The sequence below is a fragment of the Haliotis rufescens genome, unplaced genomic scaffold (genome assembly GCF_023055435.1).
Source record: "Haliotis rufescens isolate VD_foot unplaced genomic scaffold, xgHalRufe1.0.p SCAF_19, whole genome shotgun sequence".
NCBI lineage: Eukaryota > Metazoa > Mollusca > Gastropoda > Lepetellida > Haliotidae > Haliotis > Haliotis rufescens.
The window spans coordinates 10,071,255-10,099,002 of NW_025963879.1; the positions used below are offsets into that span (position 1 = coordinate 10,071,255).

The window sequence follows — 27,748 nt, forward strand, 5'->3', positions numbered from 1 at the left end:
TTCTTTCATATTCTTGCAAAGATTAAGTTATTGTCATCTTGTAAGATGCATATATGTTTCATTTCCCTTTTTGTTAAATGAACATATATTGCATCAAAGAATCTTCACAAGATTGTTTTTGCATCCTCGATTATCCTGTGTATCATGTCTCCATGATAAATATTAGGATGCTAAAAATAGTCATTCAAAGCAAATTTCTGTCATGAGCCAAGTTAGAAATTGGAGATTGAGGTGGTAACATCACTTCCAACATGGTGGAAGCTGTGGTGGTGAATTGGTCCCGTGTGTTGATCATAATAGCATGGAGATGTGATACACCAGATAACTGAGGTGTTGTTGTTTCTCTTGCTGAGACACAGCTGGTTGTGTTTATATCTCACTTGGACCAAGGTCCACATATCTCAACATGTGCTCTAATACTACAGTTTTTATGAAGCAGACTTGTTCCAGGAAACATTATCACTGAGAATGTCATCAAAACTGTAGATGTACTCAGATACCTTTTCAGTTTTAAATGTGACTGCCATATCTAAGATGGTATTTTGGACCATTATTCACTTTGATGCCTGTACCCAATGAATAATGATTGTGAATGACCTTTCGAAGTTATGTCTAAATATTGTATGTACATGTCGCACAATCAAAGATTATGACAAATACCTCTCATGTCCAGGCGAGCTGCAGACAGAAACAGTTGTACATGTTGATAGCAAAGATGTTAAAGACCATTACTTGTATTTGGCACAAATGATGTCGCTACTGTATAGTCATGTTTACAGAATGTAACTGTTAGACTTTATTCTTATGAAACATTGCAGCCGCTCTACAGCAAACTCTACCACGATTCATTCCGTATGCACAAACCTATATCTAGGCTATGGAGTATGCTATTGAGATTTAAGATCTGTCGTATCACAAGCTCAATATACTTACAATTTTAAATCTTATGGAAGCTCATCATGCTTTAGGATTGAAGATTCAAGGTCATTAGACCATATTTAAAGTATATGACTGTTTTATTTATAGTAGCTTGAGGCATGGATTTTCTGTTTTGAAGTTGTACTATATTTGGTATTCTCAAACCGTATGTAATACTAAAAAAACTGATGTGAATATAACTTACTTAAAAAGGTGACTGGAGACACCTGCCAGTCTGATTTTTAATGATATTGCATTCAGTATGTGTTTTAACAACCTTGCAGTGATACTCCATTCAATTTGCCAAAATTCATGTGTTAGGCTTTGGATCTTAACCAGAAGGGTTCAAACCTGTTAACAGGCATTGGTGTGGTCAACTGGTTTATGATACATGTTCCTAGAGGGATGTGTTGATGTGTTACAAGTTTTGGGGATTCAGGACTTATAGGTGGTGATGGAGCTGCCTATGATTTGACCTGCAATTCAAATTCTATTCTAGTCATGTTCAGTTTTACGAAACCTCAGTCAAGGTGACCTTCATGTCACGCTGAACAAATACATATTTTGACAACACAAGCATGAAATTAGAAAGTAGCTATCATTAGTATTAAATACGTTCAATAGTCCAATAACTGTTCCATATCACTTGCCTTAAGAACTGTGAAAACAGCACAAATACAGTTTGTTTGTTTTTGTTTTATATATGGTGTATATGTGATGCAAGTGTGCATGAAATATATGATCAACTATCATTAGATATTAAACACTAGTGTCTGTTAACCTTCAGTACCCAGCACAAGTGTAAATCAGTTCAGACAACATAAACCAACACTTGCCATGATGACAAGAACATTGTGTTCACTGATGTGTTATTTAAAAACAACCAATGAATTCCTACTATGAATAAGGTAAGTAGGTTCTGATGGTTGTAGTTGTTAGCCATGCATGTTCCTTTCTGATGTTGCAGTTCACATTGTTGGCTGTGTGAAGGAGAGCGAGTGTTTCACAAACTATGTAATAAGAATTCTGAGAGGGCTCATACAAAAGAGTATTCTATCCTTGTAAATTGTGTTTATAATAGAATTGGCACACTATATAAGTGTGATCTACACCACCAGGAGGTGTGGAAGCATTATGTAGGCCTGAGTGCGGTTGTCAGTGTTGGCTGTTTCACAAATGGTTTGTTTTAAGCTGTAAAGTAGGCATGAGGAAACGATGAAGAGAAGGACTGTATTCAAGTCCAGCCCAGTGAATTGTCCCCTGTTTACATTGAACACAGTAATGTATGGACTGAGGGCTGCAGCCATGATGACTGTGGATGCAGCATCCTGTAGTGTGTGGACAGTGAGGTGGTACCACACCCACCCTGTGTTGTGGCTGTAGGGGTATTGATCCACTGTTGACGGTCAGCGTGGACAGTCAGGTGGTACCACACCCACCCTGTGTTGTGGCTGTAGGGGTATTGATCCACTGTTGACGGTCAGCGTGGACAGTCAGGTGGTACCACACCCACCCTGTGTTGTGGCTATTAGGGTATTGATCCACTGTTGACGGTCAGTGTGGACAGTCAGGTGGTACCACACCCACCCTGTGTTGTGGCTATTAGGGTATTGATCCACTGTTGACGATCAGCGTGGACAGTCAGGTGGTACCACACCCACCCTGTGTTGTGGCTATTGGGGTATTGATCCACTGTTGACGGTCAGTGTGGACAGTCAGGTGGTACCACACCCACCCTGTGTTGTGGCTCTTAGGGTATTGATCCACTGTTGACGGTCAGCGTGGACAGTCAGGTGGTACCACACCCACCCTGTGTTGTGGCTATTAGGGTATTGATCCACTGTTGACGGTCAGTGTGGACAGTCAGGTGGTACCACACCACCCTGTGTTGTGGCTATTGGGGTATTTATCCACTGTTGACAGTCAGTGTGGACGGTCAGGTGGTACCACACCCACCCTGTGTTGTGGCTATTAGGGTATTGATCCACTGTTGACGGTCAGTGTGGACAGTCAGGTGGTACCACACCCACCCTGTGTTGTGGCTATTGGGGTATTGATCCACTGTTGACGGTCAGTGTGGACAGTCAGGTGGTACCACACCCACCCTGTGTTGTGGCTGTAGGGGTATTGATCCACTGTTGACGGTCAGCGTGGACAGTCAGGTGGTACCACACCCACCCTGTGTTGTGGCTGTAGGGGTATTGATCCACTGTTGACGGTCAGTGTGGACAGTCAGGTGGTACCGCACCCACCCTGTGTTGTGGCTATTGGGGTATTGATCCACTGTTGACGGTCAGTGTGGACAGTCAGGTGGTACCACACCCACCCTGTGTTGTGGCTATTGGGGTATTGATCCACTGTTGACGGTCAGTGTGGACAGTCAGGTGGTACCACACCCACCCTGTGTTGTGGCTGTAGGGGTATTGATCCACTGTTGACGGTCAGCGTGGACAGTCAGGTGGTACCACACCCACCCTGTGTTGTGGCTGTAGGGGTATTGATCCACTGTTGACGGTCAGTGTGGACAGTCAGGTGGTACCGCACCCACCCTGTGTTGTGGCTATTGGGGTATTGATCCACTGTTGACGGTCAGTGTGGACAGTCAGGTGGTACCACACCCACCCTGTGTTGTGGCTATTGGGGTATTGATCCACTGTTGACGGTCAGTGTGGACAGTCAGGTGGTACCACACCCACCCTGTGTTGTGGCTATTAGGGTATGGATCCACTGTTGACGGTCAGTGTGGACAGTCAGGTGGTACCACACCCACCCTGTGTTGTGGCTATTAGGGTATGGATCCACTGTTGACGGTCAGTGTGGACAGTCAGGTGGTACCACACCCACCCTGTGTTGTGGCTATTAGGGTATGGATCCACTGTTGACGGTCAGTGTGGACAGTCAGGTGGTACCACACCCACCCTGTGTTGTGGCTATTAGGGTATGGATCCACTGTTGACGGTCAGTGTGGACAGTCAGGTGGTACCACACCCACCCTGTGTTGTGGCTATTAGGGTATGGATCCACTGTTGACGGTCAGTGTGGACAGGCATTCCACATTATGCATGGCTTATTCCAGAGTTTGCCAATTATTATATAGATTTTATGAATGTTTATGTACATTTATGAGAACAGTATGTGAGCATGTGTAATGAAACTAATAAAATCTATTTAATTCTTTCGTTACTTACTTCTTTTCTTTTATTAATAGTAACAATTGTTATGAAAGTCCGGATTCATGAAGTAGAAAAGCTCTGCCTGACCAGCTGTTCAACACCGCACCTAGCATGACAACAGTGAGCGTGACAGGAAGTAGGAAAGGTCTCCCTGACCAGCTGTTCAACACCACACCTAGCATGACAACAGTGAGCGTGACAGGAAGTAGGAAAGCTCTCTCTGACCAGCTGTTCAACACCGCACCTAGCATGACAACAGTGAGCGTGACAGGAAGTAGGAAAGGTCTCCCTCACCAGCTGTTCAACACCTCACCTAGCATGACAACAGTGAGCGTGACAGGAAGTAGGAAAGCTCTCTCTGACCAGCTGTTCAACACCGCACCTAGCATGACAACAGTGAGCGTGACAGGAAGTAGGAAAGCTCTCCCTGACCAGCTGTTCAACACCGCACATAGCATGACAACAGTGAGCGTGACAGGAAGTAGGAAAGCTCTCCCTGACCAGCTGTTCAACACCGCACATAGCATGACAACAGTGAGCGTGACAGGAAGTAGGAAAGCTCTCCCTGACCAGCTGTTCAACACCGCACCTAGCATGACAACAGTGAGCGTGACAGGAAGTAGGAAAGGTCTCCCTGACCAGCTGTTCAACACCGCACCTAGCATGACAACAGTGAGCGTGACAGGAATGTGGTTGTGTTTAGAAAAGAAGCTGACTGGAGGGTCATTGGCATGGCGTTTTGGTCTATGAGAGAGTGTTTGAGAATGAATGAGTTTAATTGGGCTGTCCGCCATATTCCAGCTGGAACACAGAGACCTGTAAATAATCAAATCGGGACCACGGACACCAGTGACCAGTTTAGCTAAACTTAACTGCTTTTGAGCAGTATATATAGGGAAGATGGGAGGGACTAATTCCTGAAGTAATAGCATACGAGGGCTGGTTTTCATTTATTTCTCCACATAGTCCACTTCCAGGTTTACACACTTTTGCCAGCGATGCTGCAAGGCCTGGATGCAGGTCAAGAAGAAATTTTCTTCAGCCACCCTAAAAAGTCATTCACAGCGGAAATGACGCCATCATTACTAGGAAAATGGCGACCAGCTAGTTCCTTTTTCATTTTGGGAACCACCGAACAGGAGCATTGTCTTGGTGGAACAGGACTCCTTTAGGGAGCATTCCACGTCGCTTAGCTTTCATAGCTTCACGCAACTGTCTCAGTAGGTCAGCATAATATTGATAGTCTGGCCTTTTTCAAGATAGTCAATCAGCAGAATACCCTTGGAATCCCAAAAGACTGAAGCCATCACCTTTCCAGCAGAAGGAACCGACTTGGCATTTTTGGGGGCTGGTGATTCCGGATGCTTCCATTGTTTAGACTGAATTTTGGTTTCTGGTTGAAAGTGATGAATCCAGGTCTCATCCATGGTAACAAATCGGGCCAAAAAATCATCGGTATATGCTTAAAAACGGCATAAATTGTCACAGGACGTCAGGCATCTGACACGTTTCTGATCTGCTGTCAAGAGCTTTGGCACCAATCTTGCAGAAACTTTTGTCATTCCCAACTTGTTTGTAATAATGTGCTCAACCCTCTCATGAGAGATGCCCACAACACTGGTAATATGTCGAGTGGTCAATCGTCGATCAGCCATCACCATGTCATGCACCCGGGTAATGTTTTCCAGAATGGTTGCTGTTGAAGGCCTTCCTGGACGCGGGTAATCGTCAAGGCTCTCCCTGCCACGCTTGAATTCGGCAGCCCACTTCTTTACAGTGGAAAAGGAAGGGGCTTCATCCCCTAAAGTGGAGACCATGGCAGCATGTATCTGTGTTGGAGTTAGCCAGTTTTGTCCATTTCTGGTGATTTCAATGGGTAGGTTCACAAGATGGTCCGGTACAAAGACAATAATAACACTACAGTTACGGTCCTTAGGTCTATGATTCATTAAATGATTGTACTTGTTGGTGGCCAATGTTTGTTTCAATCCGATTGAGATATCCCACTTAGGCTTAGAACTTTTCAGCCAGCCCTCGTAGTATAGAATTCTCCACACTTATAACTATTGTTTAATAATTCCTTTGAATACCTTACCTCTATTACATCATAGCCAGTATACACCAGGGGGACCAATGAGATCTTGCATCTCCCTTGATAGTTGTCAGCAGTGAAGTAGGAATACATATATAAATTGGGGAAAACGGAAGTATATGGCCTGATATTTTGTTCTAGATCTAGTTTGGGCATTTTAACATGTCTCTTCCTTGCCAATGATCTTGTTGCCTTTTCAGTTTTGTTGCCTTTTGTAGAATTCTGCCATGTTTATGACTTGTGCTGGGTGAACCAGGAATCCCACGTACACTAGCTGGCCGATAGGAAGTTGTCAATGTAGCCGAGTAGTCTTACTGGCTTCAGATGAGCAAACCCGATGGTGATCTTGGTGAACACCCATAGAGCAATGGATATGCCGGTAGAATGTTGAACTGATACCTCCGAAACATTGTAGATAGTGATGTAACTTGGATGAATGAGGACATGAAGATAAGCCTGGACTTACAGGACGCCTATCACCCAATCTCCTCATCTGAGAGCGTTCCTTAATTTCTTGACTGACTCCATTTAGATTTGGGAGGCCTAACTAGATAGTTTTTGTTGAGTACTTTCAAGTCAATTATCATTTCCGAGGCATTTTTCTTAGGAGCCAGGAAGACATGAGTAGAATCCAAGGGTGTTACCCGACTTCTAATGCACAGCTGGCTCCCTTGTCTAGAATCGTGTGTATTGCCAAGTTCGCAGCAGCTAACTTGGCTCCTGGCAGATGGAATCGGTGTCCTACAGGATCCATCACAAGACTTGGGCGTAGTAGGAAGTAGAGCTTGTACCCTCTTCTCACAACCTCAAGCAGCCAGACGGGGCCCGTGATTAATTCCCAATTTTATGTGAACTGCAACATACAACCTCCATTTGGGTCTCCTGTCTTCATACATAACACAACATGCTAGTGCAGCCAAGATAGGTCTCCTGTCTTCATACATAACACAACATGCTAGTGCAGCCAAGATAGGTCTCCTGTCTTCATACATAACACACGCTAGTGCAGTCAAGATAGGTCTCCTGTCTTCATACATAACACATGCTTGTGCAGCCAAGATAGGTCTCCTGTCTCCATACATAACACATGCTAGTGCAGCCAAGATGGATCTCCTGTCTTCATTCATAACACAACATGCTAGTGCAGCCAAGATGGGTCTCCTGTCTTCATACATAACACATGCTAGTGCAGCCAAGATGGGTCTCCTGTCTTCATACATAACACATGCTAGTGCAGCCAAGATGGGTCTCCTGTCTTCATACATAACACAACATGCTAGTGCAGCCAAGATGGGTCTCCTGTCTTCATACATAACACATGCTAGTGCAGCCAAGATAGGTCTCCTGTCTTCATACATAACACAACACGCTAGTGCAGCCAAGATGGGTCTCCTGTCTTCATAGATAAAACAACACGCTAGTGCAGCCAAGATAGGTCTCCTGTCTTCATACATAACACAACACGCTAGTGTAGCCAAGATAGGTCTCCTGTCTTCAGAGATAAAACAACACGCTAGTGCAGCCAAGATAGGTCTCCTGTCTTCATAGATAACACAACACGCTAGTGCAGCCAAGATAGGTCTCCTGTCTTCATACATAACACACGCTAGTGCAGCCAAGATGGGTCTCCTGTCTTCATAGATAACACAACACGCTAGTGCAGCCAAGATAGGTCTCCTGTCTTCTTACATCACACACGCTAGTGCAGCCAAGGTGGGTCTCCTGTCTTCATACAACAACAGAGTGTCATGTGTACAAACATATGCAGCTTATATATTTGAAGGTGAAAAATCTACAACATGAATAAGATTTTTTTAATTTCAGACCTGGACAAATATGAACACTACATGGAGGCTCCATGTCACACAGACTCCAACAACAGTGATTGCTGGGCACTGAAGCAGTACACGACATAAGGAAATATACAAAATATGTGACATATGTACAGACGTGTCATTTACACCCAGAACTTACATGGACAATTATATTGCACTCTACATCAGTGACTGTGGTTACACTATATATCACACTTCCCAGAAAACACATTATATTGCCTAGTCCAATCTTTGAAATTATTTTGCATGTTTCATGATTATTGTCTGTCTTTTATGTTAAAAAACATTCTTTCATGTCAATCATGCTGGAATGTAGACTGTGACAAGCTTTGATTTATTTTATGTGAACTGACTTCTGGGCATATTTCTGGGTTGAGAATATGGGCACAAAAAGGTCACATTTACTGGTTTTGTGTACTGAAATCTAAAAAGATTCTTTAAGAATAGAAAAAGACAAAAATGTGTGAATAGAAACTAACTGTATATTGCTGCATATACCCTAAGTATAATTCCCCTGTACATTTCCAATCACTGCAACATGATACACCCAACATATCCATCCCCTCTTTGTGTAGCATGCCTGGTACCCGACCAACAGGCAGAACATTCTAAATCCCAATTAATGATAGACATACAACAGAAATTACACTTATAACAAAACTGCATCAACCCTTCATGAGTGTGTTTGTTTGTGTGTTGTTTCACGATGCACTAAGCAATATTCCAGCTATATGATGGTAGCCTGTAAATAATAATGTCTGGACCTGACAATCCAGTGATTGATATTGTGAACATCGATCCACGCCATCAAGGTACATTGATACACCACCACCAAGTCACTGAGCCTGACACTTCGATCCACTAAGTTACCTCCCTCCTAGGATGGAATGCCCACTGACTTTCACCCTGAATATACGTGTCGTTTCAACAGTGTGACGCAAAGAGAGAAACCCACCCATCACATCAAAACAACAGAAATACATTAAGACCCGTGCTCAAATGTAGGTAGGTAAGTATTTGCATGTCTTCTAAATACCTTAAAAAATACTGACAAATGTTGCTGGCTTATGACTTTGACCTGCCTCTACATATCTTTACTTAGCAGTTTACTAAATCTCTCAATGTTTGTTGAATTTCTCATTCAAAAACCTGTCCATACATTTAAAAATGTCTATGAATTAATTTAGTTAAGCCCATCATTATCTACAAACCCTGACCTTGCTAATATGTACTGATTTGCCTCAGAACTTCACCTTTCTTTTATGAGGGATTAATTTTGACTTGTGACTTTTAACCCACTAAATATTCCCTGATTTAGTCAGTCGTGTCTGAGAAGTCCACCATGCAAGGAGAGGACTGCAAGACTGTTATAAATAGTTTGTTATATAAAGTTTGATTTAATGGTGCTTTGATCATTATTGGGTTTGATCAACTCAATGGAACAACCTAAGTGCTGCAGGTCTCCGATGTTTATCACTTTGGCTAGAGCCACAATCACTACAGTCTCTGCACAGTGAACTGCACCACCTCAGACAACATGGCCAGTGACTTATCTGTAGTCAGAGGTAATGTGCTCGTATTTGGGAAGATATGTGACCACATAGCCTATATACTGGGTCTTGTTTTTGTTACCAAAGAAAAAGAAAAACATAACAGAAACTTTTACAATTTTTGAATCCAAAAGCCCTAGGTAGAAGTCTGATCAAAGATTTGTCGGGATAGAAACGTAACAAAAAGAAATGCTTGAGAATCTGAGTGAGTGTGTGAGTGAGTGAGTACAGTTTTACGCTGCTTTTATTAATATTCCAACAATATCACGGCGAGGAACACCAGAAATGGGCTTCACATATTGTACCCACATGAGGAATCGAACCCAGGTCTTTGGCGTGATGAGCAAATCTTTAACAACTAAGCTACCCTAACACCCTTGAAAATCTGAACCTTGCACATCTTGTATATCACGATATTTCATCTAGTTTTGATAGAAACTAAAAAATATTTGAATATATCCATGACTCACTTCACTCGGCAACAACTGATTGATATTTGAGAAAAATTTTCCTGGAAACACTTCAACATTTGTTTACTTCGGCAAGGATATTCATTCTATTTGAAACATAAGCATATCTATTTTTCAAAAAGAATATGTACAGAATAGTTAAAGTTGTTTGTATTTTTGTTTGTTTGTTGTTTAACGCCACACTCAGCAATATTCCAGATATATGACAGTGGTCTGTAAATAATCGAGTCTGGACCAGATAATCCAGTGATTGACATCATGAACACCTACCTATGCAATTGGGATACAATGACATTCATCAACCAAGTCAGCGAGCCTGACCACCCGATCCTCTTACGACAAGCATAGTCGCCTTTTACGGCAAGCAGGGGCAATATCATTAAAATCAGACCTTAGTTCTCACTCTCGCTAAACAAAGATCTGAGGACATCCCATTACGGGTCACATCAGAACGACCTTTCATCCAACCAATCAGAGCATCGCTTACCAGATCATGAAACTGACAGTCGGAATGTGTTTTCTAATCATGCAACCATGAAATATTTAACACGGGGTATTCCGAATGACAGTTACAGGTTTTATGATTATATCCATACAATCTAGGCCATCTGTGAGCCATTCCAGAATGTTCTTCTTATCAGTTTTAATTTTTTTAATTGAGAAAACGTCAAAATATATTTCGAAGCGTAGTCGCCAGTTTGAAACTAGTGTCGTAAAGCTCGAGAAAGCTGCCTTCTGATTGGCTAATGTCGATTTCTTGTCAGTCATTTCATTGGTCGGTCAAAATTCGCGAAAGGTTGTTCTGACCTGACCCGTAATCGGATGTCGTCAGATCTTTGTTTAGCGGTAGCGAAAACTAAGATCTGATTTTAATGAGATTGCAAGCAGGGGTTGCTGAAGACCTATTCTATCCCGGATCTTTACAGGTGAATAGTCCATAGGTATTTGTTGATATGTGTGCAATATTATATATATTATATTACAAAATATAATATATTATTATTTTCTATTATACACTGTTATTCAGTTCAACAGCAGAAGAGAATAATGTATATAAGTGTATTAGAACTTTTCACAATACATGTACAAACAAGCAGTAAGACAAAACAAGAAATGGTCTTGTAAAATAAAACATAGAGCAACAAGCTCCTGGTTCCAAGAAAATGTGGACAGTAATTTAATGTTTCTCTATGTAGCATTAACATTACAGATATATATTGGTAGTCTGCAAGTGTGTAGACATGAAGAAGTGAAAATAATTCTATTAGGCCACAATAAATTAATTATTAGATTCTCATCCACAACCGCCTCACAAGCAAACTGACCGCCTCAGTAAAATGTATTTTTATAGTTCCCGAATGACCAACTTGTGAATTATAATCATTGCCATACATTGGCTCAAGTTCTGTCTGCACATGTGCAACAGAGAAAAGGGTGTTAGCTTTTTTGAAAATTTAGTTTGGATTTACAACCATCAAAGACTAGTATTGGTGTTCCCTACCAGAGTACATTTCCCAATTTGAAGCATTTAATAATTTTGCAAGTGAAGACATTGACAAAAGGCAACCAGCTGATAATGAAATGGTAAAATCCACGCCTTCAGGTTGGTGTTGGAAAATAGAAACATGTGGAGCGACTCATTGAAGTCTAAGAAGTCCCACTTGTGACGATGACATGCCTGGCTGCATCCCACAGTGACTGGGGACATTTCTCCTATGTCAGGTGCAGTGTAGAGGGATGAGAGGAGTAGTATAGAGTCCTCTGTGCCTGCTGCCTGAAGCCCACCAGGCAAGTCATCTGAATCTGTACTTCCTAGATTTGATGACATTGTCATTACTTTCTCTGCAAGCCATATTTACTTGTGTATAATGCACACTTTTCTGAGAAAATACAGCTGTGCCTGTTTCACAAGCAAAAAGAATTTAGAAAAAATAATTCATTCCGCTCAGCTGACAGGGTATAGTCAGACATCACTCCCAACATACTCACAGCCTCTGACAACATCAGGATGACACTGTACAAATATATACATTTACCACTTAAATTATCTATTTTGCATAAATAATATTGTCTTCCAACAGGGGTTCACTGTATATTGAGTGTTTTAACTGCAGACAGCTTCAGGGCATGCTGACTCCGCTTGGAATCTCGATGTTTGGCCTGTACTTTGTGAAAATGAGCTAATAGTTCTTCAAAGTTTATCTTGGCTACAAGTGGCCTTTCTTCTTTTTTCTTGGGTTTTGATCTGCAAAAAATATCATTATATAATATTATATACATTATATAATTTAATATCCGATATTGTACACTAACTGTAGAACAAACGACATGATCTCAGTTGGAGCACCCCACCAACACGGTCCAACAGCATCCTGCAAGCTTCACCAACAGCATCCTACAAGCTTCAAGTGCGACAGAGACTGTAAACATGTCACAAGCAGCTATTTTTCCATGGAGTTCAACCCAGCATCATCAAATGTGGACATTTGGACTCTTTGAACTCCATTTTATTACCCATAGGGTTAGAAATAAACAACGTTCTCGTACGCCAATATATTGTTTCATCGTCAACAGTACTCGTATTGCCATATGATTCATTTTTATACATTAAGAAGGGTTTGCAAGCACTGTGAACCTCTTCAAAGGCCCCAAAACATTACTTCTTAAATTTGACCTACTCAAGACAACTTCCATCTTCCCAAGGCGAGGGAGTTAACTGACTGTAATAGTCCAGTTTCCACCTTTGCCGAACGAATTTCTGGGCTTGACCGAAGTGCCACCAGTGGCTATTATGAGTTATGTCCCTTCCCTGTCCTTCCTATTGACCAATCAGATTCCACCTCTCATATCACTTGTATTTGCTTCAAACAAAATGGTGGCGCCCAGTCAAGACCATCAGATCGATGATCAAGATCAATATTGTAAAAACACAGGTCTTACTTCGCCAAGTGCATCAAATCACGTGAGCACCTTGATTAGAAACATGAAAGGATTTAGAAAATATCTGTTGACGCTGACTCAACTGTACACATGCTCTAAGAATCCTGCAATCAACTGATATCTACATGATTTTGATTGGACTATGCATAGACTCATTAGTCCTGCCAAGATATAACTCCATTACATAAATCTTGCCTAGTTCGGCAAGGGTGGAAACTGGACTTTTTTAGCCATTTAACTCCCTTGCTTTGTGAAGATGGACAACTTCTCAAGATGCCAAGTCTTGGGCTTGTACAATCAAAGATACAATAGTAACTATCAAAGAACAATCAAACCCCTTGCTTAAATAACCTCAAGGATGACAGTGACCTCTGATAAACACTCAAGTAAAATCAGTATTTGGGATGGTATGTTTAGATAGAAAAGGCAAATACATTAGAACATGGATAGAACGAACATGGAGAGAGCGAACAAAAGGATACAATGAACTGTCTTATAAACAAATTATCTTCTATATTATCATAAGAAAGGTATATAATCATGATAATAAACTCATGAATCAAAACAGCAATAACAAGTGCAAAAGTGAGCGTGGCTCACTAATACCCCCGACCCACCTAGTGTGTCAGTAGTTACAAATTAGATAGCTAGGATAGGGTTAGGCAGGGTTCCCCCTAGACTCCAATATATGATAGTCACCTTGACTCAGCCTATGAATTTTTGGGAGTCAAAAATATTTTTTGAGAGTCAAATGTTTTATTGTATGATTAATGAAATTTAAAGTGTTCATTGTTAATGTTACACTTAAAGTTAAGTATCTTTTAAATATTATATGTCTTTAGTTTAAGTTAACAAGTGCTAATTAATGTTCTCAGCTGATTGTACTACAGAGAAATAAAGGATAAATGAATGAAAAACAAAGTTTGTTGGTTTTATTTTTTCACAATCTTTAATTACTTCACAGCTCATGAAACAATTTACAGTGACACTAATACAGGATGAATAAATAACATCAGTCTCAACTGTGAGACATAATTTAATTTTTAATCATGGATGGATATTAAAATACATTTCATGTCAGATTATAATTTAATATCACTAACTCATTTACATCTTTAACTAGTTATCTTGTATTATCTATCAACAGTGAAGTTGAACTGAAGAATTGTGAATACTCGTCATATTTTCTGGTTGAATACAGTTTGGTTAGCAACAACAAACACGCCCAAAGCTTAACATTTCATATATACCATATTTATTCGTGTATAATACACACTCGTGTATAATACGCACCCCTAATTATGTGCAATTAAATCCTGAAAAAAATATATCTTGTGTATAATACGCACAGACTTTTCTTCAGTCTCATTTCAGGCTGTCATGATCTGTCATCGGAAATAGCATAACAAATCCGAATTGAATTACGCAAGTTAATCCTGTTGTTACACTATCTGGTAATAAAAATGTGTTCTCTGTATATCTGACCTTATGTTTGTCATCTATTTAATCAATTTTATTTAAAATTTCATTCAATAATGTTTACCTAAATTTCGGCAAAAACATGTGTCCCTCCGATACTTACAATTTCCGTTTACCCCGTTCCATAGGTTCCGCTTAACCACATACTGTGACCGCGCCAAATCACATTATTCACCGCAACAGTGATAGTATTTTCTTTTGTTTCATTTTTTACGAGTCTACACATCTTGATAAACATATGTCATGGTTAACTTTTAGTGAGAAAATTTTAAGACGTTTGCATATATTGTCTTCGGAAAATGTTTATAAATTAAGTTCAGGTGAGTAGTTGTAATATTTTCATTCCAAAGCTGGTAAACAACAACATAGATATTTTGAAATTGCGTCAGTCATGCGCAGTCATTTTTTCTGGACATATTTTTCCTTAATTGAGAGTCATAGAATTCTGCATCAGGGGAAACCCTGGTTAGGGTTTGAAAAATTCATTAAAAAATGGAAAATTAATAAAAACAATTAATTTCTTTTGACTGCACCCCTCCATATGACACAGATTATATTTTCTAAGTTTGAGATGAATCCACTGAATAGTTTAAGAGAAATCACGCGGACAAAGTTTTTGGACGGACGTTAGGGTTTGAAAAATTAATAAAAAAATGGAAAATTAATAAAAACAATTTTTTTCTTTTGACTGCACCCCTTCATATGACACAGATTATATGTACTAAGTTTGAGATGAATCCCCTGAATAGTTGAAGAGAAATCGCGTGGACAAAGTTTTCGGACGGACGTTAGGGTTTGAAAAATTCATAAAAAAATGGAAAATTAATAAAAGCAATTTTTTTTCTTTTGACTGCACCCCTTCATATGACACAGATTATATGTACTAAGTTTGAGATGAATCCCCTGAATAGTTTAAGAGAAATCGCGCGGACAAAGCTTTCGGGCGGACGAACAGACGGACGGACAGACGGACGGACGGAATCTTGGTATAACTATATACCCCTGACATTTTGTCGGGGTATAATAATCAGCAGTGATGATTCCACCTTGTTAATCTTGCTTTATGTTAATCTTACCTATAATTGCCTGTAAAATAAACATTAAATTTATTGTGTCTTGTTTTATCCGTGATGGCAGACGTTTGCAAGAGAAAATGTATATAACGAACAACCTGTATAACAAACTGATTTCTCTGGTCCCTTGTAGTTTATTATATCAATGTTCTACAGTGTTAAGTTTGAAGGCATAACCATACCTCAGAAACAGGGAATGAAAGAGCCATGTTTTCCTAAGACCTCACTTTTGACCTTGAGTTATTTTGACCAATATCTTTAATTGTAGGGCCACATCCTCCAGAAGCCATTATAATAAGCATAATGACAAAAGCTGCAATACCTTGAAGAAATGTAATCCAAAACATCTTTAATAATAACATATTGAAAATTTTATGATAAATTGTATATTTTTATAATTATTCTATCTCACACTATGCATTTCTCTTTCTTCTTTTGATTCTGAGTGGAAACGTGTCTGAGATAAAGGTTTCCAGCTTCTGAAGTAATTAATCCTTACATACCTCACATCACCAGGGTCACCTCCCAGATCTGGGGCAGGCACACTTTGCATGCTGGTTGACCCACGCGCCGATCTCGTGTCTGTCCAAGTCAACTCATTCTCTTTCAGGAGTACAGACTAAGGAATTGCAATGAGGGGATGGACATGTGAGATGGGATAAGTATATAAATATATATAATTTATCATAAAATTTTCAAATTTGTTAACTTATCCTTTCTCACACTATGCACTTTATCCCACAGTTGGATGGTGGGAGGCAACTCCCTTGTCTATAGATCACAACCACAGGATATTTACAAGGAAGCTGGAACTTAACAGTGTTACAATACTTAATACAGTAACACAGTTAAGAGTTAAAACCTTATTGACAGGATAAGGTAAGGTGAAATGGGGTTTAATGTTGTGTCCAAGATTATTGTACTTATACAGCGACGTGCATGCACGTGTGTGTATGTGTGTGTGTGGTGCCTGAACTAGTCCGGACTGATGCTGATTTCTAGTGCTAGCCCACGAGATACCATGTCGCAGTTTAACATGAATACCCCACTCAGACACCGTATACTGACTCCGAGCCGACCAGTCCTAGTTTTAGCCCCTTAATGCTGAGTGCCAGACAGGGTAACAACAAGCACCATCTTTTAACGTCTTTTGGTATGACGCAGCCGGGAATAGAACCCCGGACCCTTCTGCTCTCCGGGCGGAAGCTCTACCACTAGACCACGGAGGCAGTTTAGAGACAGGATAAGTAAAACACACTTAAAGAATGTCGAGATCCTGATACAGGAGTAACTGAAACACAATAAGTTGGGTACAATATGTGCAACATGTTCAAACGTAAGGTGTGTCTAAAAACGAACAAGTTTGACTTATATTTCATTGAATCTACAAGACAGGGTTTCTATCTCCTGAGGACGATAAGATGGACCCCACTTGCCATCTCTTTTATCACTTTGTCAAACCCTCAATCATGCTCAGTGATTGAATTGAAAAAGCAAGAAGAGGAAACGATCGACAATAGCCACAAAAGGATCATTAATTAATGAAATAAGGGATATATGAAATACGAACAGGTGGAGGGTCGGGGTGAATGGCTGCAATTAGACTCCTTCACAGACATTGGTTGGAGATAACCACCATGGGAGATGTGGGTGTAGGTGGCTCAGAAGAGAGATTCGGACCTGACAATAGTCGTCCTGAAGGAAGGGCTTGAGAAAGCACTGGATTGGACGTAAGTGAAGTTGACCCCTCTTTGTGAGGGTTTCTGCTGACTTTGGGAGACCGAGAAGTTGTTGCCATTGATGTAAGGGTAGTGGTTGTTTGAGTGCCAATGGAACGAGGTGTTGGGCTTTGTCCCAACAATCTTTGGGTACAAACATCTTGCCCAGACTTGTGGACTGCTCGTCCATGATGATGAAAAACTATCCCAAACAAAGATACAAGTGAACATCTGGTAAAAAGAAGCCGTGGTATTTCAAAAGAAAAATATGCCGAACAACAAGCTGATACAGGCAGGAAGACGACAAAAAATATGAAGATCGGTTGCAAGGGAAAAAACGAAATTGAATTCCCTTTCAAAAACAACACGTCACCACTGTGTGGCAATTTGAAAGAGAATGCGTTGACAGGGATAGACACATGATCAGTGCAAGTAGGTCAACCAGCATGCATAGCACATGACCCAGATCTGGGAGGTGACCGTGGCAATGTGAGGTATGTACGGATTAATCAACTTTAGAAGCTGGAAACCTTTAATTCAGACACTCAGATTCGAAAGAAGACAGAGAAATGCAATCTCATGACCTTGATATATCACCTTTTTCTGGTATTTGCGAAGAGAATTATCTAGATCATTATAGTACAAGTTCATTGTAGGGTGTCCCACAAGTCAAGAATCTTTGAGTTCTATTGAAAAGAAAGGATGACATAACCACAATTTCATTCTTACCTTAAAGGTGAAAGAAATGTCACTTATAATGAATTATGTTGATTCCTGCAAACATCTAATTCCATGCCTGTAGAGTTCCCTATGATTCAGGAACAGACAAAGAGATAGCCATCCTTGACAAATAACTCAATGCTGTCCTTTACCTTTGACTTAAACTTTTTCAAAGCAGGGCCCATACTAGAGATTGTACAAAGTAAACTGCACGCTAAAAAATCTAATACTTTTCCAGTAAGATTTTTTAATATTGTCAGACAAATTCCATGGATGAATTATGTCAATAACCTTTGCATGGCAGACATAAGGAAAATGTCGTATCATCCATACTGTGGTCAACAGTCTGCTATGAACCTTACGTTTTGTCAGGAAAATGGTAGTGGGGGATGCACTCAAGTCGGTACCGCAGTAGCTTGAATGCCTCGGACTGCGGCAACAACATCAGCAGACCATACAGACTCTTGATCAGGTCCTCATTGCTCTCAACATCAAGTAGCTGCAGACGTAGATCTGAAGTCAAAATGTAACCAACCCCAATAACCACAGGTAGACAAGGATGTGAATCATCACAGAGGCTCTCTTCAAGAGATGAACTAATTTGGCCTCTTCATTTTATCTTTATATTTTTGATATATTTATTTTGTTGATATATATAACACATTGCAAACTCTTTTAACAAAAATAACAATCAGCTTAATAATGAATTGATATAACCATTTGGCCACTACCACAGGGGAATAGAGCATATGTGACAAGCTTGTATACCTACACACAAAGATAGGGGACTCAATGAGCTGCACCAGTTTGTCAATCTCCTTCAGGAAGTCCACCGTCACCTCAAGGTCACCACTAGAGGTGTTAAGGAAGTGTCTTCATTTCCACAGCAACAATACAGATATTCAGTGTGTTACATGATGTATTCAGGGTGTGGGTGTGTTACATGATGTATTCAGGGTGTAAGTGTGTTACATGATGTATTCAGGGTGTTGGTGTTACATGATGTATTCAGGGTGTTGGTGTTACATGATGTATTCAGGGTGTAAGTGTGTTACATGATGTATTCAGGGTGTGGGTGTGTTACATGATGTATTCAGGGTGTTGGTGTTACATGATGTATTCAGGGTGTTGGTGTGTTACATGATGTATTCAGGGTGTAAGTGTGTTACATGATGTATTCAGGGTGTAAGTGTGCTACATGATGTATTCAGGGTGTGGGTGTGTTACATGATGTATTCAGGGTGTGGGTGTGTTACATGACGAATTCAGGGTGTAGGTGTGTTACATGACGAATTCAGGGTGTAGGTGTGTTACATGATGTATTCAGGGTGTAAGTGTGTTACATGATGTATTAAGGGTGTGGGTGTGTTACATGATGTATTAAGGGTGTGGGTGTGTTACATGGTGTATTCGGAGAATGGGTGTGTTACATGACGAATTCAGGGTGTAGGTGTGTTACATGATGTATTCAGGGTGTAAGTGTGTTACATGATGTATTAAGGGTGTGGGTGTGTTACATGATGTATTAAGGGTGTGGGTGTGTTACATGGTGTATTCGGAGAATGGGTGTGTTACATGATGTATTCAGGGTGTAGGTGTGTTACATGATGTATTCAGGGTGTGGGTGTGTTACATGGTGTATTCAGGGTGTTGGTGTGTTACATGATGTATTCAGGGTGTGGGTGTGTTACATGATGTATTTAGGGTGTGGGTGTGTTACATGGTGTATTCGGAGAATGGGTGTGTTACATGACGAATTCAGGGTGTAGGTGTGTTACATGATGTATTCAGGGTGTAAGTGTGTTACATGATGTATTAAGGGTGTGGGTGTGTTACATGATGTATTAAGGGTGTGGGTGTGTTACATGGTGTATTCGGAGAATGGGTGTGTTACATGATGTATTCAGGGTGTAGGTGTGTTACATGATGTATTCAGGGTGTGGGTGTGTTACATGGTGTATTCAGGGTGTTGGTGTGTTACATGATGTATTCAGGGTGTGGGTGTGTTACATGATGTATTAAGGGTGTGGGTGTGTTACATGTTGTATTCGGAGAATGGGTGTGTTACATGACGAATTCAGGGTGTAGGTGTGTTACATGATGTATTCAGGGTGTAAGTGTGTTACATGATGTATTAAGGGTGTGGGTGTGTTACATGATGTATTCAGGGTGTAGGTGTGTTACATGATGTATTCAGGGTGTTGGTGTTACATGATGTATTCAGGGTGTGGGTGTCCTACATGATGTATTAAGGGTGTTGGTGTGTTACATGATGTATTCAGGGTGTGGGTTTCTTACATGATGTATTCAGGGTGTCTGTGTGTTACATGATGTATTCAGGGTGTGGGTGTGTTACATGGTATATTCAGGGTGTAGGTGTGTTACATGGTGTATTCAGGGTGTGGGTGTGTTACATGACGAATTCAGGGTGTGGGTGTGTTACATGATGTATTCAGGGTGTTGGTGTGTTACATGATGTATTCAGGGTGTCTGTGTGTTACATGATGTATTCAGGGTGTGGGTGTGTTACATGATGTATTCAGGGTGTCTGTGTGTTACATGATGTATTCAGGGTGTGGGTGTGTTACATGGTATATTCAGGGTGTCTGTGTGTTACATGGTGTATTCAGGGTGTGGGTGTCCTACATGATGTATTAAGGGTGTGGGTGTGTTACATGATGTATTCACGGTGTGGGTGTGTTACATGATGTATTCAGGGTGTGGGTGTGTTACATGATGTATTAAGAGTGTTGGTGTGTTACATGGTGTATTCAGGGTGTCTGTGTGTTACATGATGTTTTGGGGTATGGGTATGTTACATGGCGTATTCAGGGTGTGGGTGTGTTACATGATGTATTCAGGGTGTTGGTGTGTTACATGATGTATTAAGGGTGTGGGTGTCCTACATGATGTATTAAGGGTGTGGGTGTGTTACATGATGTATTCAGAGTGTTGGTGTGTTACATGATGTATTCAGGATGTGGGTGTGTTACATGTTGTCTTCAGGGTGTCTGTGTGTTACATGGTGTATTCAGGGTGTGGGTGTGTTGCATGGTATATTCAGGGTGTCTGTGTGTTACATGGTGTATTCAGGGTGTTGGTGTGTTACATGATGTATTCAGGGTGTGGGTGTGTTACATGATGTATTCAGGGTGTGGGTGTGTTACATGATGTATTCAGAGTGTTGGTGTGTTACATGATGTTTTGGGGTATGGGTGTGTTACATGGCGTATTCAGGGTGTGGGTGTGTTACATGATGTATTAAGGGTGTTGGTGTGTTACATGATGTATTAAGGGTGTGGGTGTGTTACATGGTGTATTCAGGGTGTGGGTGTGTTACATGATGTATTCAGGGTGTGGGTGTGTTACATGATGTATTCACGGTGTGGGTGTGTTACATGATGTATTCAGGGTGTTGGTGTGTTACATCATGTATTCAGGGTGTGGGTGTGTTACATGATGTATTCAGGGTGTGGGTGTCCTACATGATGTATTAAGGGTGTTGGTGTGTTACATCATGTATTCACGGTGTGGGTGTGTTACATGATGTATTCAGGGTGTGGGTGTCCTACATGATGTATTAAGGGTGTTGGTGTGTTACATCATGTATTCAGGGTGTGGGTGTGTTACATGATGTATTCAGGGTGTGGGTGTGTTACATGGTGTATTCAGGGTGTCTGTGTGTTACATGATGTATTCAGGGTGTGGGTGTGTTACATGGTATATTCAGGGTGTCTGTGTGTTACATGGTGTATTCAGGGTGTGGGTGTGTTACATGATGTATTCAGGGTGTGGGTGTGTTACATGATGTATTCACGGTGTGGGTGTGTTACATGATGTATTCAGGGTGTGGGTGTGTTACATGATGTATTCAGGGTGTTGGTGTGTTACATGGTGTATTCAGGGTGTAGGTGTGTTACATGATGTATTCAGGGTGTAGGTGTGTTACATGATGTATTCAGGGTGTTGGTGTGTTACATGATGTATTCAGGGTGTGGGTGTGTTACATGATGTATTCAGGGTGTGGGTGTGTTACATGATGTATTCAGGGTGTTGGTGTGTTACATGGTGTATTCAGGGTGTAGGTGTGTTACATGATGTATTCAGGGTGTAGGTGTGTTACATGATGTATTCAGGATGTAAGTGTGTTACATGATGTATTCAGGGTGTGGGTGTGTTACATGATGTATTCAGGGTGTGGGTGTGTTACATGATGTATTCAGGGTGTGGGTGTCCTACATGATGTATTCAGGGTGTGGGTGTGTTACATGATGTATTCAGGGTGTTGGTGTCTTACATGATGTATTCAGGGTGTGGGTGTGTTACATGGTGTGGGTGTGTTACATGATGTATTAAGGGTGTGGGTGTGTTACATGATGTATTCAGGGTGTTGGTGTCTTACATGATGTATTCAGGGTGTGGTAGTGTTACATGGTGTATTCAGGTTGTGGGTGTGTTACATGGTGTATTCAGGGTGTGGGTGTGTTACATGATATATTCAGGGTGTGGGTGTGTTACATGGTGTATTCAGGGTGTGGTAGTGTTACATGGTGTATTCAGGTTGTGGGTGTGTTACATGGTGTATTCAGGGTGTTGGTGTCCTACATGATGTATTCAGGGTGTGGGTGTCCTACATGATGTATTCAGGTTGGTGTCCTACATGATGTATTCAGGGTGTGGGTGTGTTACATGATGTATTTAGGGTGTGGGTGTGTTACATGGTGTATTCAGGGTGTTGTTGTCCTACATGATGTATTCAGGGTGTGGGTGTCCTACATGATGTATTCAGGGTGTGGGTGTGTTACATGGTGTATTCAGGGTGTGGGTGTGTTACATGATGTATTCAGGGTGTGGGTGTGTTACATGATGTATTCAGGGTGTGGGTGTGTTACATGGTGTATTCAGGGTGTGGGTGTGTTACATGATGTATTCAGTGTGTGGGTGTGTTACATGATGTATTCAGGGTGTGGGTGTGTTATATGATGTATTCAGGGTGTTGGTGTGTTACATGATGTATTCAGGGTGTGGGTGTGTTACATGATGTATTCAGGGTGTGGGTGTGTTACATGGTGTATTCAGGGTGTGGGTGTCCTACATGATGTATTCAGGGTGTGGGTGTGTTATATGATGTATTCAGGGTGTTGGTGTGTTACATGATGTATTCAGGGTGTGGGTGTCCTACATGATGTATTTAGGGTGTGGGTGTGTTACATGGTGTATTCAGGGTGTGGGTGTGTTACATGATGTATTCAGGGTGTGGGTGTCCTACATGATGTATTCAGGGTGTGGGTGTGTTACATGGTGTATTCAGGGTGTGGGTGTCCTACATGATGTATTCAGGGTGTGGGTGTGTTATATGATGTATTCAGGGTGTTGGTGTGTTATATGATGTATTCAGGGTGTGGGTGTCCTACATGATGTATTTAGGGTGTGGGTGTGTTACATGGTGTATTCAGGGTGTGGGTGTGTTACATGATGTATTCAGGGTGTGGGTGTCCTACATGATGTATTCAGGGTGTGGGTGTGTTACATGGTGTATTCAGGGTGTCATGCTCCAAGGATACAAGGAGTGGAGGAGGTTGCAGGCGTGTGTGTAGTTCTGTGACAAGTAGCACAGACACACCGTGGCCACCGGACTGTGGCACCAACACTTGTAGAGGCGGCAGAACAGTGAACAGCTTTCCTACATACAACAGAAGCATAGCAAACAGCCATATATAAACTTCATTAAAGCTGCTGTGACAGCTGGGCCTTGTCAAGTTACTCAAGGTGTCAGATAGCCAAGTTACTCAAGGTGTCAGATCGTTAAGTTACTCAAGGTGTCAGATAGTCAAGTTACTCAAGGTGTCAGATAGTCAAGTTAATCAAGGTGGCAGATAGTTAACCTTAAAATACACAAAAATGTGCCATATCGGAAACTGTTTTTGTACCTCTGTTTGCAGATCTTTGAGCTGTGAGCGAAGATGGAAGAGTTCTGTTGAGGTGAGGAGGATGGTGTTGAGAGTCTGCACCATGGTACACACGAAGGTCACATCCTCCTCCTGCGGCAGGATCTCAGCCAGACACCGGAACAATGCATCAGCATTCAGATACACTGCAAGCTGTCTACAATACAACACAGGTCTCCTTCAAAAGATGCCATTCATTACGTTAACAAGTCTGTGTACCCTCTTTACCATCACCTCACCATCATCACAACAGCAGCAGCAGAGGCAGCAGCAGCAGAGGCATGTGATTGTAGTCACGCATGTGCAGCCAAGGCCTTAGTTAACTTTTTTTGACAAGGGGGGCAAATAAGATTATTCATTTCTTATTCAAGTTAACTTTCAAAAGGAAAAATGTTTTCTATAAAAAATCCAAGGGGTGGGCAACTGCCCCCCCTCCTCCCGGCTGGCTACGGCACTGGCAGCTGCAAAGTTCTGATTATTCAGAGTGTATAAATGGCACAAAAAACTATGTTTCATAAAGATATATTGAATGGTTTATGAGTTATGCTCTGGAAAGAACCCTACCCTCATTTGAACTCATGTCCGACTTGTTGCCAGGGAGAAGCAAAAAGTAAAATGATGAAAACCTCCTGATTAGCAAAAGGCACCAGGTCATTCTTCTCCTTGATGTGCAGTTTAAATGTTTAAACAGTTTCATAGCAGCTATCCACCAGAAAGTGGCAGATCAATGGACAGGTGTTTGCCTAATAATTTACTCAATTTAATTCAATATTTTTTTTGTTTTTATGTACTTATAAACTAAGAAATAGAAAAAACTAAAAAAATAGAAAATAACTAATTCCAAACCAGAGGCATCATTCTGCACAATACTACAACACTAAACCCTGTCCATTCTAATGTCTGCCAAGTGCACATGGCCTAATATTATTTCGGTTTATGGAAACATAAATGCATAAGACACTACTTGGTTAGCAAATAAAATGCCACAGAATCACTTGCAATTTATAAATAGTGTATTGTGCAAATTATCAGGCACTAAATAAAAGGCATCTTCTCAAGGCAAGGGAGCTAACTGACCATAAAAGTCCAGTTTCCACCCTTGCCGAACTAGGCTGGAATTATGGAGTTATGTTTTGGCTGGACTAACAAGTTTATGCAAAGTCCAATGTATATCGCGTAACGAAATCAACATCCAGTTTGTGCACATTTCAGATGATTGCAGGATTTTTAAAGCATGTGCACAGCCAACTTGGCGTCAACAGATACTTTCCAAATCTTTTCATGTTTTTAATCAAGGTGCTCACTTGATTTGATGTACTTCACAAAGTAAGACATGTTTTATTACAAAATAGATTTTTATTATCGATCAGATCGTTTGAAGCAGATGCAAGTGATATGAGAGATGGAATCTGATAGTCAGTCAATAGGAGGGACATAGAAAGGACATAACTCATAATAACCACTGGTGGTGCTACAATCGAGCCCAGAAATGTCAGCTCAGTTTGGCAAGGGTGGAAACTGGACTGAACTCCCTTGCTTTGGGAAGATGAATAAACAGATGAATAAAAGGCAAACCCAGCACAGTTATCAAGCAATAAAAGATGCCACAGAAAATCTGTCTCTGCTTAGAACAATGTTTGTATATAATGCAAACAGGGGTCGTAACCAGTGCATTAAGTATGTAAGACAGTTGAATGAGTACTGAGGGGAAATATTATTTATCAGAATATGCAAGAAAAAGAATGACCAGGAAAATTAAATAATTCCCAGTGCAATTTTGTTCCTGCCACATAAGGATAAAGGCGTGACTTTGATAATAATACGAGCAATAGATACAGGGTCTCGAGCCAAGTGATCTGAACTACGACTGTTGTACATTCGTATCCAAGTAAGAGTTTAGATTGTCTTAGCGCTACAATCACTTCATGGAACAGATCTCTGCACGCACCAAACTATTTGGTCCCTGTTACATACATAGCGGTGTAGTCTAGCACCAGCAAACTGTGCCTACCTAATAATGAAAGATCCTCTATCTTCCAGCAACTGTCTGTCTGTCTTGAACAGGTCCAGCAGGTGGATCATGAAATTGGTGAAATATTGATTGAGACCTTTCTGTAGATCCACCAGCTGCCTCACAGGACTAGGAATTGTCAAATTCGTGGTTTCTGTGGTAACATTGTCACCAGCAGGATTGGATGATATTTCTGCCAAGACTTCGAGATCTAGTAACACCACCTACAATCATCTCAGAATTTTTCATATTGGTCACACAAGAAACAATTATGAATACAGGTTGAACTTTACTAAACATTACAAAATCTCACATAATATTTGCTGCACAGTGCTTTCAAAACATGGTATTGTTATATTATAACAGAAAAAATCATTTAGATAAGGGGCAGTGAGATTTGTCTTAGGGCTCTATCATATTTTTGCTGACACCCCACAATTTTAGGGAACATTATTTCATGTTCTCCCCGAATTAATATTAAATAATTTCAAAATATTAAAAATATATTGTTTGAAAAAATAGAACTGTATTCCATTTTAGATTACAGCTAAGATCTTACTTACATCATCTGACGGGTCGGACAAAGTGTTGAGAAGTAGTTTAAAGAACTCATCTATATATCGAAAGGTCTGAAAAACAAAACATGGAAACAATTGACTTGGAGTGGACAACAATGTGGAAAAAACATCTCATGTACAGAAAACTCAAAATAAATGCAAAACTTACTACACTTAGTGTACAGACAATAAACAATATTGTGATCAAATCAGTATCTGAGAAACCTACTAATATGATACAGTAACGGCCTTGTGCGATCAAATCAGTATCTGAGAAACCTACTAATATGACACAATAACGGCCTTGTGTGATCAAATCAGTATCTGAGAAACCTACTAATATGGTAAAATAACGGCCTTGAAACCTACTAATATGGTACAATAACGGCCTTGTGTTAGCAGGACAGTATCTGAGAAACCTACTAATATGGTACAATAACGGCCTTGTGTGTACAGTACCTGAGAAACCTACTAATATGGTACAATAACGGCCTTGTGTGTACAGTATCTGAGAAACCTACTAATATGGTACAATAACAGCCTTGTGTAAGCAGGACAGTATCTGAGAAACCTACTAATATGGTACAATAACGGCCTTGTGTGAGCAGGGCAGTATCTGAGAAACCTACTAATATGGTACAATAACAGCCTTGTGTGAGCAGGGCAGTATCTGAGAAACCTACTAATATGGTACAATAACAGCCTTGTGTGAGCAGGGCAGTATCTGAGAAACCTACTAATATGGTACAATAACAGCCTTGTGTGAGCAGGACAGTACCTGAGAAACCTACTAATATGGTACAATAACAGCCTTGTGTGAGCAGGGCAGTATCTGAGAAACCTACTAATATGCTTCAATAACAGCCTTGTGTGAGCAGGGCAGTACCTGAGAAACCTACTAATATGGTACAATAACGGCCTTGTGTGTACAGTATCTGAGAAACCTACTAATATGGTACAATAACAGCCTTGTGTGAGCAGGGCAGTATCTGAGAAACCTACTAATATGGTACAATAACGGCCTTGTGTGAGCAGGGCAGTACCTGAGAAACCTACTAATATGGTACAATAACAGCCTTGTGTGAGCAGGGCAGTACCTGAGAAACCTACTAATATGGTACAATAACGGCCTTGTGTGTACAGTACCTGAGAAACCTACTAATATGGTACAATAACAGCCTTGTGTGAGCAGGGCAGTATCTGAGAAACCTACTAATATGGTACAATATCGGCCTTGTGTGAGCAGGGCAGTATCTGAGAAACT

At 40.8% G+C, this 27,748-nt stretch overlaps 2 protein-coding genes across 4 annotated transcripts in view; one reads left to right on the forward strand and one right to left on the reverse strand.

Annotated features, from left to right (window-relative positions):
* The first annotated feature begins 4,202 nt into the window (after nt 1-4,202).
* On the forward strand, nt 4,203-4,841 carry LOC124113320 (putative surface protein bspA-like). The gene has a single exon (XM_046473602.1). It carries the CDS (start codon nt 4,203-4,205, stop codon nt 4,839-4,841), a length of 639 nt encoding a protein of 212 aa, XP_046329558.1.
* Nucleotides 4,842-11,083: 6,242 nt separating this feature from the next.
* LOC124113346 (protein VAC14 homolog) overlaps nt 11,084-27,748 on the reverse strand; it is a 53,760-nt gene continuing 37,095 nt past the window's right edge. For all 3 annotated transcript variants that reach the window (XM_046473631.2, XM_046473630.2, XM_046473632.2), the window contains 7 exons: nt 26,491-26,556; nt 25,928-26,151; nt 23,899-24,073; nt 23,533-23,651; nt 18,741-18,820; nt 18,331-18,481; nt 11,084-12,283 (listed from right to left, as the gene is read on the reverse strand). In XM_046473631.2, coding sequence (XP_046329587.1) covers nt 12,124-12,283; nt 18,331-18,481; nt 18,741-18,820; nt 23,533-23,651; nt 23,899-24,073; nt 25,928-26,151; nt 26,491-26,556 — 975 coding nt within the window. In that variant the 3' untranslated portion in view covers nt 11,084-12,123. The remainder of the gene's footprint in view (nt 12,284-18,330; nt 18,482-18,740; nt 18,821-23,532; nt 23,652-23,898; nt 24,074-25,927; nt 26,152-26,490; nt 26,557-27,748) is intronic.